The sequence below is a fragment of the Stenella coeruleoalba genome (assembly GCF_951394435.1).
Source record: "Stenella coeruleoalba genome assembly, chromosome: 3".
Taxonomy (NCBI): domain Eukaryota; kingdom Metazoa; phylum Chordata; class Mammalia; order Artiodactyla; family Delphinidae; genus Stenella; species Stenella coeruleoalba.
In genome coordinates this window covers 36,108,583-36,130,301 of record NC_137148.1, presented here as the reverse complement: position 1 = coordinate 36,130,301, position 21,719 = coordinate 36,108,583, and the positions used below count along the sequence as shown (strand labels likewise).

At 38.4% G+C, this 21,719-nt stretch overlaps 1 protein-coding gene across 6 annotated transcripts in view; it reads right to left on the bottom strand.

The window, feature by feature from the left end:
* Window positions 1–362: 362 nt before the first annotated feature.
* NNT (nicotinamide nucleotide transhydrogenase) overlaps window positions 363–21,719 on the bottom strand; it is a 95,092-nt gene continuing 73,735 nt past the window's right edge. For all 6 annotated transcript variants that reach the window (XM_079918553.1, XM_079918550.1, XM_079918551.1 and 3 more), the window contains 3 exons: window positions 6,517–6,635; window positions 4,340–4,455; window positions 363–2,795 (listed from right to left, as the gene is read on the bottom strand). In XM_079918553.1, coding sequence (XP_079774679.1) covers window positions 2,646–2,795; window positions 4,340–4,455; window positions 6,517–6,635 — 385 coding nt within the window. In that variant the 3' untranslated portion in view covers window positions 363–2,645. The remainder of the gene's footprint in view (window positions 2,796–4,339; window positions 4,456–6,516; window positions 6,636–21,719) is intronic.

Below are 21,719 nucleotides of genomic sequence, written 5' to 3'. Positions count from 1 at the left end.
AATACTTAACTGATATTCACTGGCTCAGGAAAAACTGAAAGTCTACTGCATGAACAGATTAGTCCTCTCTATTAGTCTCTCTATTACAACCCTAGAAAGAAGAGTATGTAGAATGATAAAGAGATTTATGTATCAGAAAACTGTCCAAGTTAGATAGATAAATCAATAGATAGATAGATAGAATGTATAAAAACTTATACATTTACTATATACTATTCCTTAGTTGGATGCGTAACTTAAACACAAACTCCCAAATTAAGACAAACATGAGAAAATAAAGGATGGTTAATAAGGGCAAAAAGACAAATCAATGTTAGCACTTTACTGCCTTTTTTTTTTTTTTGGTAACAGATTGTAGGGTATAATGGATTTTTAAAAAATTATTTCTAGGGCTTCCCTGGTGGCGCAGTGGTTGAGAGTCTGCCTGCCGATGCAGGGGACACGGGTTCGTGCCCCGGTCCAGGAGGATCCCACATGCCGCGGAGTGGCTGGGCCCGTGAGCCATGGCCGCTGAGCCTGCGCGTCCGGAGCCTGTGCTCCACAACGGGAGAGGCCACAACAGTGAGAGGCCCGCGTACCGCAAAAAAAAAAAAAAAAAAAATTATTTCTAGTTGAATTTCAAAAAGACATAGCGAACAACAGATCAATACAGAATAAAAATAAGTCATTATTTACCAGTTATATGACTTATCAGAAAGGGAGGAATAATAAAATAAGATGAACAAAAATTATTTTTGTTGCTTTTAGACCTCACCATAATTAATAACCCAAGATCAACAATCTTTTGGAGTATTACTTTAAGAAATTAAATATCTAAAAATCCCTTAAATCACTTAAACAATAAAGTAAAATAAAACCAACCAGAGCATGAATTTTCAATTCAATTAACACAACTGAATGACAAAGGATTAGCAAGTACCAAAGAAATGAGATCATCCTAAATTTTTAAAATATAGAAAAATATTTACTATAAATGATGGAAATAAATCAAAGTATAATTATTTTAATTTAAATTGAATGCAGGAATTATCTCAAAAAAAAAAAAAATCCAAGTTGCTGCTTCCCAGATATACCTACAACTACTTTGAGAAAAGGAAAAGGGCATGACTCAAGATACTATTTACTTTCTTCTAATAGAACTTTCATGATATAATTCAGTCTTGAGGTTACAAATGACCTGAGATCCATTAACAAATTGCATTTACCACTTAAAAATTAAAAAGGACTCTTTCCTGATTTAAAACACATGCACACACAAACAGATCTTAATCTCAGGCACAGCAAGAAAGAAACTGATTACTAAACCAACAAATACTATGAGTTTTCAACTCAATAAACATGAGTATTATAGTAAAAAATTTCACACCAGTTATTTCTTTTTCTGATTTAGAGATACTTTTTACATGTTAATAATTGTTTCAAGAAACTTAATGCCAAATTAATTATATATAGAGAGAGAGATATTCCAAATATTCTTCACACATTCAACCTATACAGAGATTTTGGCATAATGGCAAAGTCACGAAGAAAATCTACACTTTTACTGCAAAAGACATAATCTTTACTGGTGCTAAAAAGACATAATCTTTACTGGCGCTTAAACAAAGAGGTAGCTAAAAAGTGCCACCATTTCTCTCAAATGTTATCATTTACATAACACCTTAAAACACACTCTGATTTGGGAAAAAATTATTCTTCCAAGCAGTTAAGACAGATTAATCTCATCTATTTCATGGTAGCAAAATCTTCCTCAGATATTAATAACAGGCAGAATTACTTGAGTTTAGCCTTTCGTCACCAGAGACAATTGCTACATCACTATGCAAACATGGTGAACTCATTTTATTAGTCAAATAGTTGAATTCCATTCAAGTGCACTTAACACAGTACTACACATTATAAATTGATTGAAATTAGAGAGATCTCCAATTGGAAATGGGGTTTAAAAAATACAATTAATGCTGATTTCAAATTATATGTTTCATTGGTGTTCTAATGAAACATACAAAGCAAATGATTTGTTTCCAGCATCTCTGAAAGATTATCTAGTCCTTTAATGTATTAAAATAGAAGTGAGAAAATACACCCCTGAAATATAGAATCAGAAGTACAGTTTGAAAAATTGAAACTGATGTGATATGTTTAATTCAGATTATGGTTAAATGGTAAGAGGACAGCTCAAGAGTTGATGAAAGTTTCAAATTAGTCACATTTGTTGAAAACACATAAATGCAGGTGGCTGTAATGTTTACACTGAGTCAGATTTTTTCAAATCTATGTATAATGTAAGTCCTAAAAAATTCATAAAGACTAATTTCTTAAAACACTGCTGACTGTTGAGGAAAACCCAAATGGATTACATCTAAAATGACGCTGTTCCTTCTCCTTGTGTAAAATACTTCTGGAATTCATAACACAAAAACTATGCACAGGAAGACATTTAGACTTGTCAATCCTTTTTTTAAAATTGAAGGATTGTTGCTCTTGAAAATTTTCCCTGTATTTGCTTTGCTTTCTTCAGAGTCTTCCTTTTCTTTCAAGAGCTCTGATATAGATGTGTATCAGTTGTATATGTTAATAACTTATTTGCCTGTTCCCACAAGTGAAGAGGTGGCTTTGTTAGACAACAGCTTGATCTTTATGTTTTACTTCTGGTAGGATTCTCTAACTTTCGCCTGAAGGGCATCACACGTCTTCTTGGCATCGCCTAGAAGCATGGCTGTGTTAGGTTTGTAGAAGATTGGATTGTCCACTGCAGCATAGCCAACACCTAAGGACCTCTTCATAACAATGACCTAAGAACCAAAGATTAAGTGAGATGGTGTATTTAACAGACCTGGCCAGGACTTGTTCTGCAAACAAACATTGCCCTGCCCTGACTTTGAACAAAGCAGGTACCACTACTAATTCTTTACTACAAAGACTTAAAATACACAAGGAGTAGTTTTAAATGCATGTTTACTCTGTATTAACTTTAATTATTTAAATGTGCCCATACTCTTACATCCATTAGAGAAAGGTCATGTTAACAACAGTGTACCTCCAAGTGATAAGTGATTTTTTTTCTCAGTGCTTTTCTCTATAAAGACTATGTATAACATTTTCTAGTCAGAAAAATAAGCATCTTTCTCTGAATGGGCTAAAGAGAACAAATTTAGTGCATAAGCTTCTACTGCCCATCCTAAGATAAATGTAGTTGAGTGGGAAAATGGTATGATTCTTAGTCCATTGCTTTAAAGTAAAGGATATGAGACAGAAAGGATATAAGACAAGAACCCAAAGAGCAATCTAGTGTGTCACAGAACAGAGCTAATTACTAATAGAATGCCTCCACGAAGAAAAATGAAGGGGTAAGTCCATCCATCTCTAATACTGATGTGTTCTAGACATTTACAATTAATGTTAATTAATTAATTAATGGATGTTGCTGTCCTGTTGAATATCAAGTCAATTCTTCATGAAATGAAAAGACCTTTCTATGGTCTTTTAGGACACGCATTCTATTCAAAAATGGAAGCAGAGCAAATTTATTCATGTTCCATATACCATTGATACAGTAATGTACCCTACAAACTCAAATACTGGTGATCGATGCAACTGTCCATATACACATGAACAAGTGCATGTCGTATCTACTCACTCACCACAAATACTATGTTTAAAACTCACACATTTACAATAAAGAGAGACAAATTAAAGGGAAAATATACGTTACGTTATAATGATTCTTAAAATGCAGATATGACTTGACAGTGTAAAGAAACTTACCCAGTCGGGGCAGAGGAAAATTTATAAGTGTTTGCATTCTCTACAATCTAGCAATTAGCTTTTTCAGAAGTAATGTGCTGTGAGCAGGGCTTGCTTCCTTCCATGTTATTATTTGGTTTTCTAAATCACCCTTCTTCTGTACACTCCATAACATACAAATTCCCTTTCAAAAAACTTAAATGAAAAAATGTGCTCATCTTCGTATGTGAAGGCGATGATACTGACTCACTGTCCTGGAGGGAAGCCATCTGCTTCACTGGACTCGGCCTGGAATTCAGCCAGACTCATCCCAAAAGCTCACAGGTCCTTTTTCAGCTGTAGTTACAGATTGTGTTAATCCATCCAGATAATCTCTTTTAGTTCTAATCGAGATCAGGGCATTCACTCAGGTTCTCTGGTGACCACAGGACAGACAGAAGCTGGATATAGACAGCTGGACCCTAAATCTACTCTAACTCCTGAGCCTCCTAAAAGGCATCATCATTTCTCATCAAGTGACCAAGGAAAGTTCTGTGTATGTGTTTTAAGAGACCTTTAATTAGTAGAATGAAACACAAGTCTGAAACTTTACCTGCTTTGATTTCCAGACCTCGAGGACTGGCATGCCTGCAATAATAGAGTTGGGGTCTTCTTGAGCCGCTGAATTAACAGTGTCATTAGCTCCAATTACAAGGACCAAATCAGTGTCTACATAATAAAAGAAAATATAAAAATTAAAAAGGTCACTTTTACTTTCAGGCAAATTATGGTGACCTGACTTTATAACAACAACAACAGAAGCTAAAATTTATAGGACAAACACTTGTGCTAGGTATTGTACCAAGAGCTTTATCAGAGAGGTTCAGTAACTTAGCCAATGTCACACAGCTTAAAAGCAATAGGTCCTGCATCTGAACCTGAGCACCCTGACTGGAGCTTGCATTATTATGCTTTCCCTCCCCTCAATGGATCTACCTAATCTGACTTTATAGCTCTTTTATGATCCCAAAATGATCTTGCCGGTAACATTAAAGACCTGCACTCCCATAAATGGGTGCTGAATTTTGTCAAAAGCTTTTTCTGCATCTATTGAGATGATCATATGGTTTTTCTCCTTCAATTTGTTAACATGGTGTATCACACTGATTGATTTGCGTATATTGAAGAATCCTTGCGTTCCTGGGATAAATCCCACTTGATCATGCTGTATGATCCTTTTAATGTGTTGTCGGATTCTGTTTGCTAGTATTTTGTTGAGGATTTTTGCATCTATGTTCATCGGTGATATTGGTCTGTAGTTTTCTTTCTTTGTGACATGGATAAAGAAGATGTGGCATATATATACAATGGAATATTACTCAGCCATAAAAAGAAATGAAATTGAGTTATTTGTAGGGAGGTGGATGGACCTAGAGCCTGTCATATAGAGTGAAGTAAGTCAGAAAGAGAAAAACAAATACCGTATGCTAACACGTATATATGAAATCTGAAGAAAAAAAATGGTTCCGAAGAACCTAGGGGCAGGACAGGAATAAACATGCAGATGTAGAGAATGGACTTGAGGACACAGGGAGTGGGAAAGGTAAGCTGGGACGAGGTGAAAGAGAGGCATGGACATATATACACTACCAAATGTAAAATAGAGAGCTAGTGGGAAGCAGCCACATAGCACAGGGAGATCAACTCGGTGCTTTGTGACCACCTAGAGGGGTGGGATAGGGAGGGTGGGAGGGAGACACAAGAGGGAGGAGATATGGGGATATATGTATATGTATAGCTGATCCACTTTGTTATACAGCAGAAACTAACAACATTGTAAAGCAATTATACTCCAATAAAGATGTTAAAAAAAAAGATCTGCATTCCATTTTCAACTTTTAAAATGACTACTTAATATGCAATTCAATGTCTAAAAGAAAATGGTCTAAGAGTCTGTACTATATTAAAGCTGTGTCCATAATTCCTGGAACTGGCAGGTTTCACACATAATTTAACAACAGTGAAATCTGAAAGGGGGCATAAAATTAAAATGGTCTAAATTCCCTCTTTAAGGATCATAATATAAGGTACATTAGAACTCTGCCAAAAATGCCATGTGAATCTAGACATACACACAATTTCATTATGTTTCTCTAATAAACAGTACTTTTTAAGTTTACAGTGGATACGTGCCAGAGGGAACTGGTTTAATTTTAACAAACATGATCTTGGGCCAAATGTCATTAGCATTCAACATCCACCCAGTGACAGCCACAAAGTCCAACACCTTATCTAGTGAAGTCCTAGTACTTTAAAGAAAACAGAAAACTACTTACTGACCATGAGTTGGTACAACTGAAAACCAGTAAAATCTCAGACACTGGCAAGAATCAGACACTAAATCATCAGCAGAAGCAATTTCATAAATGAGGAACCTGAGGTTGAGTACCTAGTTCAAGGCCACAAGCAAATGAGACTCAGGACCTGGATTCCAAAGCCAGGTCTGTTCCAAATCCCTCTGCAATGCAGTCCACTGCACTGCCTCCCAAGATTTTCACCATCCTTCAGATCTCCTCAGAGGGAGAACATGATCCATGCTGCTTACAAACCTGCTGCACCTTTTTCAGTACTGTCTTTCGCTTATTTAATTTCAACTGCATCCTTACTAGGAGCAGGTTACTCTTCATCTGACTAGTAGGTCTTCAGTAATCCCACAATTTATGCCCTAAGACTGGCATCACTCTATTCATCTAAGAACACCTAAACTTCACCATTATCCCCATCACTTACCTGGGAAATCATGGTTGATCTCATCCATCTCCAACACAATATCATACGGCACCCCAGCCTCAGCCAGCAGCACATTAAGCTGACCAGGCATCCGGCCTGCAACTGGGTGAATTCCAAACCTAGACATGAAACAAATGAACAGCTGGCCTTACTTGATGGGCCGAAACGTACAGAGACCCCAATATCACCTCCAAATCTGCACACTTTGTTCTTGGCATCTCTGCTTCTCCTGGTACTATCTGATCTCTACAAGCAGGAATAGAATCCGTCTAGATATACGGTCAATCTACAAATAGTAAAGTTTGGAGATTCAAGATCTCAGTATATACAAACTGTAACTCCTCTCAAAAAACAAAGTGTGACTTTAGAACCTGACTCTTCCATATATGTTCTAAGTTCAATGAACTCCCAACAACATTAATAATATCACCTTACATTTAATAAGCATTATGTTCTCTCATAATACTTTATAATTTTTGAATCTTTTTGAAGTCAGCCTGGAATTAAACGTTTGCCATGAAAAACACTGTCATGCACATAAGTTAAAGGCCTACTTTCAGCGAGTAATATGCAGCATTGCTCCACATCACAGAAGAAATGTGATAGTAACACGCTGGAGTGTTTGAAAGGCAGAGTAATACACAAATCAGATATCTGCTCTTTTATTAAGGCCAAAGAAACCGAAGCATCAGGCAATTTCGTTCAACCACAGCCATAATGGGATCCCTGAAGTCATGTAATCCAACCTCTTGCCCACAGTATTGATCTCTGTCTCCCCAGCACTGGGCACAGTCCGTAGCACACAGGAAGGACCAAATAAAAAGTGAGTGAGTGAGTGAATGAATGAATGAATCCAGTGAAGAAATGCATTTTATACTACCTCTAGGCAGGGATCCATCCAACCTCAGCTTAAATACCTTCAGTGACAGAAACTAACTCCATTCTAGCTCTATTCCATTACTAGAAAATCCCAATAACTATATATATATATAGTTATATATATAACTATATATATATATAGTTATATATATAGTTACATATATATCACACACGCTCATCATATTAAACCAAAAAGAACCCCCAACTCATTGCTTTCCAAGGTCTGTAGTCTGAGGGTCTACTCCCTCTTTCACATGTGGATTCCTCTGAGCTAACCTAGGATGCCTATTAAGCAAAACATCTTCAATTCTTTCAACTGTTCAATGACTGACAGGACTTCTAGACTCACTGCTGTCCTAGTCACCTGTTCCTATATTGTCACTGTCCAGCTCAAATTTCAGTCCCCCGCCGTAAATACAATATGCTGGATGTGATCTAGATGCACAAGGCACAGCAAGGAAGTCATACCCTCAGGCCCCTTTCAGAAGCCTAGGTCTGTAACAGCTCCCACACCACACTGCTGGTTTTTATCACTGACAGTTATGTAAGATGCCCTATTGGAACTCTACTCAGTGCTCTGTGGGGACCTAATTGGGAAAGAAATCCAAGGAAGAGGGGATATATGTATACGTGTGGCTGACTCACTTTGCTGTGCAGCAGAAACTAACACACCATTGTAAAGGAGTTGTACTCCAAAAAAAAAAAAAGATGCCCGGTTACTTTTCACAGGAACTGCTGCCAAGCCAGACCTCCCCACTCGTAACACAGTGCGTTAGGAACAGATTAAAAAAGCATAGGAATTGACCCCTCCCAAAGGCAGACCTGAAAAGAGCTATAAAATGGCTGTTTATATTGTCCAAATAACTGATATATGGTTTTCTACATCTTTGAATGAAGTTAATGAAGATAATCTGATAATGAAGAGCCTGAATTACTGGGGAGCTTGTAATTGGAAAACAAGATATCAAATGATAGGTTCTCTTTAATCAATTTATTTTTTTATTTATTTTTGGCCACATTGGGTCTTCGTTGCTACGTGTGGGCTTTCTCTAGTTGCGGCGAGATGGGGCTACTACTCTTCCTTGCGGCGTGCGGGCTTCTCATTGCAGTGGCTACTCTTGTTGCGGAGCACGGGCTCTAGGCACAAGGGCTTCAGTAAATGCAGCACGTGGGCTCAGTAGTTGTGGCACGCAGGCCCTAGAGAGCACAGGCTTCAGTAACTGTGGTGCCTGGGCTCAGTAGTTGCGGCTCGCGGGCTCTAGAGCACAGGCTCAGTAGTTGTGGTGCACAGGCTTAGTTGCTCCACGACATGTGGGATCTTCCCGGACCAGGGATCAAACCCGTGTCCCTTGCACTGGTACGCAGATTCTTAACCACTGCACCATCAGGGAAGTCCCTCAAATTCTCTTTTATATAATCTTCATTCTGGGACCGCTGAAAGTTCCTAAATAATCAACTTATGTTTAAAAAACCAGAAACTCAGGGCTAAAAGGAAACAAAACAGTTATCTCTAGGTGGTTGTACAACAGATAATCATTTTACTTCTCCTCTATTTAAAAATGTTTTTCAAATTTTCTATGAGAATGAACAATTTTATGGTGGGAAAAAATGAACTTCATTTAAAATAAATTAATACTTCATGCTTTTATATTGTGATATAATTTACAAATTTCTTATATATTATTTCATTCTATCCCAAATCATCTTTAATAATCTCCATCAAGAATTAGAATTTAGAGCAGCTGATTCAAATCCAGGACTTAGTTAAATAAACTGGGCTTTAGAGCTACATTCCTGTACCTTAAAAAACGAAGAGAGCAAGAATATATGTAAGAGGGGCTGCTGGCATATATTTTGGCACAATGACTGATACTGACTCTTTGAGATGTGCTATATACAACTTGCACAACGTTTTTAGTATAGCTAACCTGTAAGTCAAACTCGGGTCTTTCTGCCTCAAGAGTCTTTTCACTACTATACAATATAGGCAGTATAGTCAAGCATTTAAGAGGTATTTTTGTTTAGTTAGTAGCTCAAGTTAACTAGTTACATGATGTTCAGTAAGTTACTTAATAGCTCCCTCTCTCTCAATTTTCCCATAGAGTACTAACCAGATGTTATTACAAGCCCACATCATGCCAAGGGCTATATTAAACTCTGTAGAAGAGGTTTGAGAAATACCTATTTATCTCTGCTTGAATGGGTGAAATAAGGAATTCTAAGAATCCAATTTACAGTGTTGAGAAAAACTGAGCACCCAGAAAGTTTCAAACAATACTATAAGCTATAAATTTTTTTAATTTAATTAAGTATTTGCATGGACATAGGAGAAAAAAATGTCTCTTAGTACACAAAGTACCTGCAACAATGCAAAACATTTACCAGCACCTCTTAAATGATGGGGAAGTAGGTTCTGAAAAATTACTAGGGGTAGGAGGTAGAATGAACTGTATAGAATGGACCATTAATAATCTAAGACTTTTTAAAATTTTTTATTGGAGCATAGTTGATTTACAATGTTGTGTTAGTTTCTGCTGTACAGCAAAGTGAATCAGTTATACATATACATATATCCACTCTTTTTTATTTATTTATTTATTTATATTTATTTTTGGCTGTGTTGGGTCTTCGTTGCTGCGTGCAGGCTTTCTCTAGTTGCGGTGAGTGGGAGCTACTCTTCGTTGCAGTGTGCAGGCTTCTCATTGCAGTAGCTTCTCTTGTTGCCGAGCACGGGCTCTAGGTGCGTGGGCTTCAGTAGTTGTGGCACATGGGCTCAGCAGTTGTGGCTCACGGGCTCTAGAGCACAGGCTCAGTAGTTCTGGCGCACGGGCTTAGCTGCTCTGTGGCATGTAGGATCTTCCTGGACCAGGGCTCGAACCTGTGTCCCCTGCACTGGCAGGCAGGTTCTTAACCACTGTGCCACCAGGGAAGTCCCTCCACTCTTTTTTAGATTCTTTCCACAAACAGGCCATTACAGAGTACTGAGTAGAGTTCCCTGTGCTATACAGTAGGTCCTTATTAGTTATCTATTTTCTATATAGTGGTGTGTATATGTAAGACTCTTTTAAAAGGCATTTAGCATCTCTTCCCTCAGTGGGCTACCTACAGTTTTTTTTTTTTATTGAAGTCTAGTTGATTTACTACTTTATTTTGGTGAGAATAAAATTAATAAATAAATAAAATTAATCATTTTTTGGAAATGTAACAGTTCAACAGTTGAGTAAAAATTTTTAAATGTTCTCTAAAACCAAGATTTTTTTTTTTGGCTAGACACTGCTATCCTAATGTCATTCTCTGTTCCAAACCAGGGTTTTTAATCACTCCTGAAAACAAAAGAAATGAGGCAAAATACTGACAATTCATGTTCATACTCTCCATGTAGTTAACACAAACTATATTCAGCACGACTGCAGCTATTTTCAAACTGCCTCAAGCATTTGAGGAAAATGCTTTTTTGGAAAGAAAGCATTTCCAAAATGTTACATAGACTCTTGAGTTGAGATGTCTACTTTAAAATTTTAATACCTCTACAATGGCAATAAGATAAAACATTTGAAAAAAAAATTTCTCCAGGCACCAAACTATATGCTCATTAAATGGGAGTTATTAATACTAACCCTCAATCCTGAACATGAATGTCATTTTAATATTTTAACAATAATATAGAATTTTAAGCATGAATATAAAATAGAGAGAAAAATGCAGTATATTGAAATAACCAAAATATACTCCTAAGCCTGCTGATTACATGAATGTAGAAAAAGAAAAGGCATGACGAATGAAGTTTCAGAGGTGCTTGATTTTGTAAACAAGCATCACAGTTTCTAGTTCAGGACTTTTAAACCTTTCTTCAATGATGGGGAGGGATGAACAATCCCTTAGGTTCACAGGAAATAACAGAAGCAGTAAGAAAAAGACAATAACAAACTCAGAGAAGGTAAAGCTCACTTACATGTAATAAACAATTGAATTGTAAAAAGAGGAAAGACTGAATTTGTGTAATCCTTACAAAAAGTGAGAAAGAAGGCAGAGCACAAAGCAAACTAAATGCGCATGAAAGAATGACACGGACCTGGGTCTTTAAAGGCACGTATGACACTAAGGTGTATAAAGAAAGTAATTTGAACATCAAAATAAATAAGGATAGGGCTTCCCTGGTGGCGCAGTGGTTGAGAGTCCGCCTGCCGATGCAGGGGACGCGGGTTCGTGCCCCGGTCCGGGAAGATCCCACATGCCGCGGAGCGGCTGGGCCTGTGAGCCATGGCCGCTGAGCCTGCGCGTCCGGAGCCTGTGCTGTGCAACGGGAGGGGCCACAGCAGTGAGAGGCCCACGTACCGCCATAAATAAATAAATTTAAAATAAATAAATAAGGATAGTCATGGATTATAACCCACTGTGGAAAGTGGGAATTCATGAGTCAAGACCGATAACAGATTCATAAGTCAATAAAGAAAGGATGAAAGGAAGGAAGGGAGGGTGGGAACACTCTCCCCTATAGTGGTAGACCATCAACTGATAAATGTAGTGGGGTTATAAGACCACCATTTTGCCACCATCATAATAAAGTTTGGTTCAGATAAAAATCAGCAGCAGCACATGCTCAGTCTAAGGAGTAAAGCTTGAATGAGGAGCAGGATTTTGCAAGGTCTTAAAGAGAGCTCAACACAGAAAGAAAACAAAAATCAGTAAAGACTTTCAGTGCTTTCTCTGACAGCTACTTTATTGAAATTGATCAATAATAAGTAGTTGTTAGAACGTCTGGATACTTTGCTCAATGGGCATTTGGTTAAGTGGGCAGAGTCTGTATTTCTTTTTCTCCCCAGCTAACAGTTCCTTGTAATACCTAATAAAATAAATTACCAAGATTAACAAACCAAATCTCAGCCAAGAAGAACTTAAATTGAAACTAATTTTTTATGTATTTTAAGGCACTGTTTGGTATACACAAAATATTTGGTGTACAGAATATTTTAACTTTATGTTCTTTAAATGTCAAGTGGAAGCAACAGCCAGCTCTACCCACCACGAGCCCCTCCCATCAGGAAACTGGCACAAGCCTCTTAGAGAGCCCCATCCACCAGAGGGCAGACAGCAGAAGCAAGAAGAACTACAATCCTGCAGCCTGTGGAACAAAAACCACATTCACAGAAAAATAGACAAGATGAAAAGGCAGAGGGCTATGGACCAGATGAAGGAACAAGATAAAACCCCAGAAAAACAACTAAATGAAGTGGAGAAAGGCAACCTTCCAGAAAAAGAATTCAGAATAATGATAGTGAAGATGATGCGGGACCTCGGAAAAAGAATGGAGGCAAAGATCGAGAAGATGCAAGAAATGTTTAACAAAGACCTAGAAGAATTAAAGAACAAGCAAACAGAGATGAACAGCACAATAACTGAAATGAAAACTACACTAAAAGGAATCAGTGGCAGAATAACTGACGCAGAAGAACGGATAAGTGACCTGGAAGACAGAATGGTGGAATTCACTGCTGTGGAACAGAATAAAGAAAAAAGAATGAAAAGAAATGAAGACAGCCTAAGACACCTCTGGGACAACATTAAACGCAACAACATTTGCATTATGGGGGTCCCAGAAGGAGAAGAGAGACAGAAAGGACCTGAGAAAATATTTGAAGAGATTATAATCGAAAACTTTCCTAACATGGGAAAGGAACTAGCCACCCAAGTCCAGGAAGCACAGAGAGTTCCATATAGGATAAACCCAAGGAGAAACATGCCAAGACACATAGTAATCAAATTGGCAAAAATTAAAGACAAAGAAAAATTATTGATAGCAGCAAGGGAAAAACGACAAATAACATACAAGGGAACTCCCATAAGGTTAACAGCTGATTTGTCAGCAGAAACTCTACAAGCCAGAAGGGAGTGGCAGGACATATTTAAAGTGATGAAAGGGAAGAACCTACAACCAAGATTACTCTACCCATCAAGGATCTCATTCAGATTCGAGGGAGAAATCAAAAGCTTTACAGACAAGCAAAAGCTAAGAGAATTCAACACCACCAAACCAGCTCTACAACAAATGCTAAAGGAACTTCTCTAAGTGGGAAACACAAGAGAAGAAAAGGACCTACAAAAACAAACACAAAACAATTAAATATCAAGTGGAAGAACTAAAGGCACAAAGAATGTGCCCCATCAAAGGCAGAGATTCTATAATTAAATTCAGGGACCCTCATGTGTCATTATTTTTTAATAATGATGAAACAAAATAATTTCCAAAAGAACACATCTTAAAATCAAAAATTTTAGTTTGAAAAGGTCATTTCACATTATGGAGGTTCTTAGTAATATAGTTAACATATCAAATTGCATTAATCAGCTGATTTGTATTCAAAGTTAATGCCAATCTGTATTTCAACTGTCAATTTCAAGTCAACATTCAAAATTAATGCAGGGTTGTTTTCGTACATCAGGAAAAGGTACTCTATCTTCTACCACTGACTAGATCCAATGATAAAACTAAATAACTAGATTTAGTTCAGGGAGTTGCAGCTTAAAAGGATCAGAGGGCACTTGGATAAGTTTCCAGAGAAACACAAAATACCTAACAACTTAGAAAATAACATGCTCTAAGTGAAAAAAGATAAATTGGCTAGAAAAAGAAAGGTAAAACTGATTTTCAAGCAGACCAAATAAAACAGAAGTTGACCAAATATTCCTCATTTTCATTAAACAGAAGAAAAGAAAACAGTCTTCAAATGCAAGAGAAAGAGTTGCAATTAACTTAAAAAAAATACTTTCTGTCAACAATTAGAACAAATTTCCTAGTTAGGGAAAGTTTCAGGCTTTTCTGTGGATCAGGCAGAGACAGGTTCATTAATCTGAGCTGACATACAAACCACCAATTCAGTACAAAATGGATTCAAGGGGATTTGACAAATAAATGTAAAGGATGGTTGGCTGGCAGTGGACATAGTCAAGGCAGTTATGATAGCTGAGACAGCTCTTCATTCATGGGAGGAGGAGGAGGGATAAAAACTACTAGTAAGCGAGAGCAGCAGCTTTGGTGGAACTGAGGATTCCCAGAACAACTGCAAGACATTGCTCTACCTCAGTCCTATACTACTAACTGCAATGAATGTGCTCTTTTGAGATCTTCATAGTAAATCTTGGACACCCAAAATTTCTCCTAGGGCTTCCCTGGTGGCGCAGTGGTTGAGAGTCCGCCTGCTGATGCAGGGGATGCGGGTTCGTGCCCCGGTCTGGGAAGATCCCACATGCCACGGAGCGGCTGGTCCCGTGAGCCACGGCCACTGAGCCTGCGCGTCCGGAGCCTGTGCTCCACAACGGGAGAGGCCACAGCGGTGAGAGGCCCGCGTACCGCAAAAAAATAAATAAATAAATAAAATTAAAAAAAAAAAATTTCTCCTAATTTCTCAATCCTTCTGAGCATCAATAAGTGCTTCCTGTTTCCCCCAGGTCCCTTCCTCTCCCCAAAACCCGATTGGTGAGGCTTAAGAAAGACTAAGAGTCACTGTGCTAACATGACATTTAAGGTCTGTACTAGCTTCCTATTGCTGATATAGCAAATCACCACAACTGTAGTAGCTTAAAACAACACAAATTGATTATAGAGGTCTGACATCCAAAATCAGTTTCTCTGTGCTAAAAAATCAAGGTGTTGGCAGGGCTGCACTTCTCTCAGAGGCTCTAGGAGAAAATCCGTCCCTTGCCTTTTCCAGCTTCTGGAGGCCCCCATTCCGTGGCTTGAGGCTACATCACTCTGACTCCTGCTTCCACTGTCACACCTCCTTCTCTGATTCTGACCCTCCTTCCTCGCTCTTGTAAGAACCCTACTGATTACATGGGTCCACCCAAATAATTCAGAATCATCTCTCCAGCTCAGAATCTTCACTGAATCTACAAAGTTTCTTTTGCCATATAAGGTAACATATTCACAGGTTTGGGGGTTTTGGAGGTGGGTATCTTAAGGGCCATTATTCAGCCTACCACAAACTCCCTTTCTAGTCCTAAAATTCCATGAACCAGAGATTCTAATTTAGCTGAGTAAACCAATACATACTTTGTGGTTTACTTTTGTATTTCAATTCTGTATCCCTCCTTGATTCCAGTAATTAAAAAAAAATTTAATTTATTTATTTGTTTTTAATGCTGCCTTTGCTTATCTTTAAATTATTCCATCTGGCAATCATCTTTATGCTTTAAGTGAGGTGTCTTGGTCCAAATTAGAAATTAAAGACCTCCAAATGTATTTGTTATTATTGTAATATTTGATTAGCTGCAGACTGCATAAAGACAATGTTTCTGTTGAGCTAGTTGTGAAGGGTAAACAGTCATAAAGCTAACTAACATGTTATGCTGAATATCCCAAAGGACAGATCACTTTATATCTGTTTGCATAATAATTTGTTATAGTAAACTTTAAGAATCTAAAGTTGGAAAGAAACACATGCCAGACGATTCCAAGAGAATGCCAATGTTTTGAGAGAAATGACAGAACACACTAAATTTGGAGAAATATATATGTGCAGGCTGATGAGTCCATGTGAATTTACAACAATTCTGGCCCATGCAACTGGCTAATCTTCAAAGTATGGATTAAAGTTAATTATATCGGACATTGGTTGCCCATGACCAGCAAATGCCAGGAACTAAGGGCCAAAGCTCATCAACATTCTGTCACCACATGAAGAATATCCAGAATTCCAAAGTGCAAAGCCTACCAGCCTTTTGGTTCTTCCCCATGAACCATGAAAATTATCTTTATTGTATACATGCTTCACAAAACAGGATCAGCTGTCCTTGTCTATAACGTAATGCTACAGAAGGGGAATAACTACTAAAACGCGATCACGGAAAAATCCTCCATGCTCCCAGAATTCTTTCTTTATGCTCCTCCTCCTTACGATGCACTGCAGCATAGGAACTGGCTGAAGACTGTGCTCTCCAAACTGGGAGCAACTTGGGAATAGGAACTGTCTCTTATTTATCAGTTCCCCCAGTACCTGGCACTCTATTAGAGCGACTCAAATAAAGGGAGGGAAGGAAAGGGTTTTGTTTGTTTTTTTTTGCGGTACACGGGCCTCTCACTGTTGTGGCCTCTCCCGTTGCGGAGCACAGGCTCTGGACGTGCAGGCTCAGCGGCCATGGCTCACGGGCCCAGCCGCTCCGCGGCATGTGGGATCTTCCGGGACCGGGGCACAAACCCGCGTCCCCTGCATCGGCAGGCGGACTCTCAACCACTGCGCCACCAGGGAAGCCCAGAAAGGGTTTTAAGGAACATAGTGTGCCCAACAAAGTACACTGACTCAAACTTTCTATCATCTCTTTTTAGAGAAAGATTTCAGGGAAGTAGTAAAGAGTAGCAGTTAAAAGCTCTAGAGTGCCACTGCCTGCGTTCAAAACATTTGGACAATTTACCCGTGTGCCTCACTTTCCTCATGTGTACAACGGGATTCATAATAAAGCCTCTTCAGAGGATTATTGTGAGATTTAAGGGAGACAGTTCATGTAAAGAGCTTTTTATACTTTAGACCACTGCCTGGCATACATAAGCCCTTAATAAATGTAACCTGAAACTATAATAGTCTATTGAAATACATTTTGTGATATAAATGCTCATCTGTATTGCTCAAATAAATGCGCATTTTTAACGATCATTTACATTTTAAAAAACCCACAAATTTTTACACTAAAACAAATGTGGTTTGTTATCAACATTTCTGAATTAATTTTCTAATTTTTACCTTGAAATCCCACTAAGTATCAATATGGTCCAACGAAAGCCAGAAATTCTTTGTACTTGCAACTACACAAAAAAAACTAGAGAAATTATATTGTCAATATAGACTGAGGCCAATAATTGCCAACAGCGCACACATTGGTCGCAGTTAATATTCAAGTGTCGAATAGTGTCAAATTTCAAAAGGCCACGTTTAACCCTTCTATAGATACCATTAAGGCAAAAAAGTACTGTTTCCTAGATTGGTTCAAGAAGGCGGAGTAGAAGAACGTGCACTCACTCCCTCTTGCGAGAGCACCAGAATTACTCATCGACAGGAAGACACTGAAACTAACCAAAACAGACATCCCACATCCAAAGACAAAGGAGAAGCCACAATGAGACAGTAAGGGGGGGCGCAATCTCAATAAAATCAAATGCTGTAACTGCTGGGTGGGTGACTCACAAACTGGAGAACACTTATACCACAGAAGTCCACCCACTGAAGGTTCTGAGCCCCACATCAGGCTTCCCAACCTGGGAGTCCAGCAACAGGAGGAGGAATTCCCAGAGAATCAGCCTTTGAAGGCTAGCAGTATTTGACTGCAGAACCTGGACAGGACTGGGGGGAGCAGAGACTCCACTCTTGGAGGGCACACACAAAGTAGTATGCGCATCGGGACCCAGGGGAAGGAGCAGTGACCCCATAGGAGACTGAACCAGACCTACCTGCTAGTGTTGGAGGGTCTCCTGCAGAGGCAGAGAGTGGCTGTGGCTCACTGTGGGACAAGGACACTGACAACAGAAGTTCTGGGAAGTACTCCTTGGCATGGGCCCTCCCAGAGTCTGCCATTAGCCCCACCAGACAGCTGGTAGGCACCACAGCTGGGTCACCTCAGGCCAAACAACCAACAGGGAGGGAACCCAGCCCCACTCATTAGCAGTCAAGCAGATTAAAGTTTTACTGAGCTCCGCCCACCAGAGCAACACCCAGCTCTACCCACCATCAGTCCCTCCCATCAAGAGGCTTGCACAAGCCTCTAAGACAGCCTCATCCACGAGAGGGCAGACAGCAGAAGCAAGAACTACCATCCTGCAGCCTGTGGAACAAAAACCACATTCACAGAAAGACAGACAAGATGAAAAGGCAGAGGACTACGTACCAAATGAAGGAAACCACAGAAAAACAACTAAATGAAGTAGAGATGGGCAACCTTCCAGAAAAAGAATTCAGAATAATGATAGTGAAGATGATGCGGGACCTCGGAAAAAGAATGGATGCAAAGATCGAGAAGATGCAAGAAATGTTTAACAAAGACCTAGAAGAATTAAAGAACAAACAAACAGAGATGAACAATACAATAACTGAAATGAAAAATACATCAATAGCAGAATAACTGAGGCAGAAGCACAGATAAATGACCTGGAAGACAGAATGGTGGAATTCACTGCTGTGGAACAGAATAAAGAAAAAAGAATGAAAAGAAATGAAGACAGCCTAAGAGACCTCTGGAACAACATTAGATGCACCAACATTCACATTATAGGGGTCCCAGAAGGAGAAGAGAGAAAGAAAGGACGCAAGAAAATGTTTGAAGAGATTATAGTCGAAAACTTCCCTAACACGGGAAAGGAAACAGCCACCCAAGTCCAGGAAGTGCAGAGAGTCCCAGGCAGGATAAACCCAAGGAGAAAGACACCGAGACACATAGAAATGAAATTGACAAAAATTAAAGACAAAGATAAATTATTAAAAGCAACAAGGGAAAAAGACAAATAACATACAAGGGAACTCCCATAAGGTTAACAGCTGATTTCTCAGCAGAAACTCTACAAGCCAGAGGGGAGTGGCATGATATATATAAAGTGATGAAAGAGAAGAAACTAAAACCAAGATTACTCTACCCGGCAAAGATCTCATTCAGAGTCAATGGAGAAAATTTAAGCTTTACAGACAAGCAAAAGCTAAGAGAATTCAGCACCACCAAACCAGCTCTACAACAAATGCTAAAGGAACTTCTCTAAGTGAGAAACACAAGAGAAGAAAAGGACCTACAAAAACAAACACAAAACAATTAAGTAAATGGTCACAGGAACATACATATCGATAATTACCTTAAATGTGAATGGATTAAATGCTCCAACCAAAAGACACAGGCTCGCTGAATGGAAACAAAAACAAGACCCATCTATATGCTGTCTACAAGAGACCCACTTCAGACCCCAGAGACACATACAGACTGAAAGTGAGGGGATGGAAAAAGATATTGCATGCAAATGGAAATCAAAAGAAAGCTGGAGTAGCAATACTCATATCAGATAAAATAGACTTTAAAATAATGTTACAAAAGACAAGGAAGGACATTACATAATGATCAAGGGATCAATCCAAGAAGAAGATATAACAATTATAAATACATATGCACCCAACATAGGAGCACCTCAATACATAAGGCAAATGCTAACAGCTGTAAAAGAGGAAATCGACAGTAACACGATAATAGTGGGGGATTTTAACACCTCACTTCACCAATGGACAGATCATCCAGACAGAAAATTAATAAGGAAATACAAGCTTTAAATGACAAAATAGATCAGATAGATTTAATTGATATTTATAGGACATTCCATCCAAAAACAGCAGATTACACTTTCCTCTTGAGTGCACATGGAACACTCTCCAGTATAGATTACATCTTGGGTCACAAATCAAGCCTTGGTAAATTTAAGAAAATTCAAATCATATCAAGCATCTTTTCCAACCACAATGCTATGAGATTAGAAATCAATTCCAGGGGGAGAAAAACATCACAAACACATGGAGGCTAAACAATACATTACTAAATAACCAAGAGATCACTGAAGAAACCAAAGAGGAAATCAAAAAGTACCTAGAGACAAATAACAACCAAAACACGATGATCCAAAACCTGTGGGATGCAGCAAAAGCAGTTCTAAGAGAGAAGTACACAGCAATACAAGCCTACCTCGAGAAACGAGAAAAATCTCAAATAAACAATCTAACTTTACACATAAAGGAACTAGAGAAAGAAGAACAAACAAAACCCAAGGTTAGTAGGAGGAAAGAAATCATAAAGATCAGAGCAGAAATAAATGAAATAGAAAGAAAGAAAACAATAGCAAAGATCAATAAAACTAAAAGCTGGTTCTCTGAGAATATAAATGAAATTGACAAACCTTTAGCCAGACTCATCAAGAAAAAGAGAGAGAGGACTCAAATCAATAAAATGAGATCAGAAAGAGAAAAACAAATACCGTATGCTAACACATATACATGGAATCAAAGAAAAAAAAATGGTTCTGAAGAACCTAGGGGCAGGACAGGTATAAAGACGCAGACGTAGAGAATGGACTTGAGGACACGGGGAGAGGGAAGAGTAAGCTGGAACGAAGTGAGAGAGTGGCATGGACATATATACACTACCAAATGTAAAATAGATAGCTAGTGGGAAGCAGCCACATAGCACAGGGAGATCAGCTCAGTGCTTTGTGACCACCTAGAGGGGTGGGAGGGAGACACAAGAGGGAGGGGATATGGGGATATACGTATATGTATAGCTGATTCACTTTGTTATACAGCAGAAACTAACACACCTTTTTAAAGCAATTATACTCCAATAAAGATGTTAAAATACATATTTTGCTCTGAGGGATTACTGGCAATTTTATACCATAGATTGAATATAGAGATGTAAGTGAATACACATGTACTCTTTAGCTTTCCTCTCTTCTACCAAAAGTTTCACTCATTTGACTAATTACACAAATAACTCCCATCACACCCACCCACCTGTCACCATGTTTTACAAGAAGGCAGGCTCAGTGCAAAGAAACACACCGTATTCTTTCAGAAAACCAGAAGCACTGGCTAACTCATCACCAAATAGTGCCAGCTGTAACTCTGAAACTCAGATATAATGACCTATGCTCTTGCTGTTCTTCATCATTTCAACTAGCATCTGAATTGGAAACACAATGAGGTTATAAGCGTCCTCAATTCAGAATATCTTAACACCTATTATCTAAGTTCCCAGCAAATGTAAAACTCCACAGGGTCAGGATTTTTGATCTTTGTATTCACTGATGTATTCTCAGGACCTAGAACAGTGCCTGGCACAAAGTACTATATAATTATTCATACAGTGAATTGTCATTAACATGAATAGTCATGGCTGATAAGAAAGTATTGCAAAGCTGGTAAGAAACTCATAAATAATATCTATTTCTTTATTTAACTACTACACTGGATCTTTTATCTGGCCTAACTTCTACTGTCAGACGCATGTACCTTTATTACTTGATAAATTTGCATGTCCTAGCTCTTCCCGTACCCCAAAACATAACAAAATCGAAGACGGCTGAACTCTTGTTTATTTAGATTACATTTAATCCATGAAAAACAGGAAAATCCAGTTAGATCAACAAAATATTTCATCTTCAACTGTCTCCAAAGAATGGGTTTCCTAGTAAAAATAACATATATTTAAACTTATAGCCAGGTCACACAAGACTGTAAAACACTATTAAACTGCAAATACCACTGGCAGCTAGATGTGTTTAGACAGAGGATGAAAAAGTAAATATTTATTTTTTA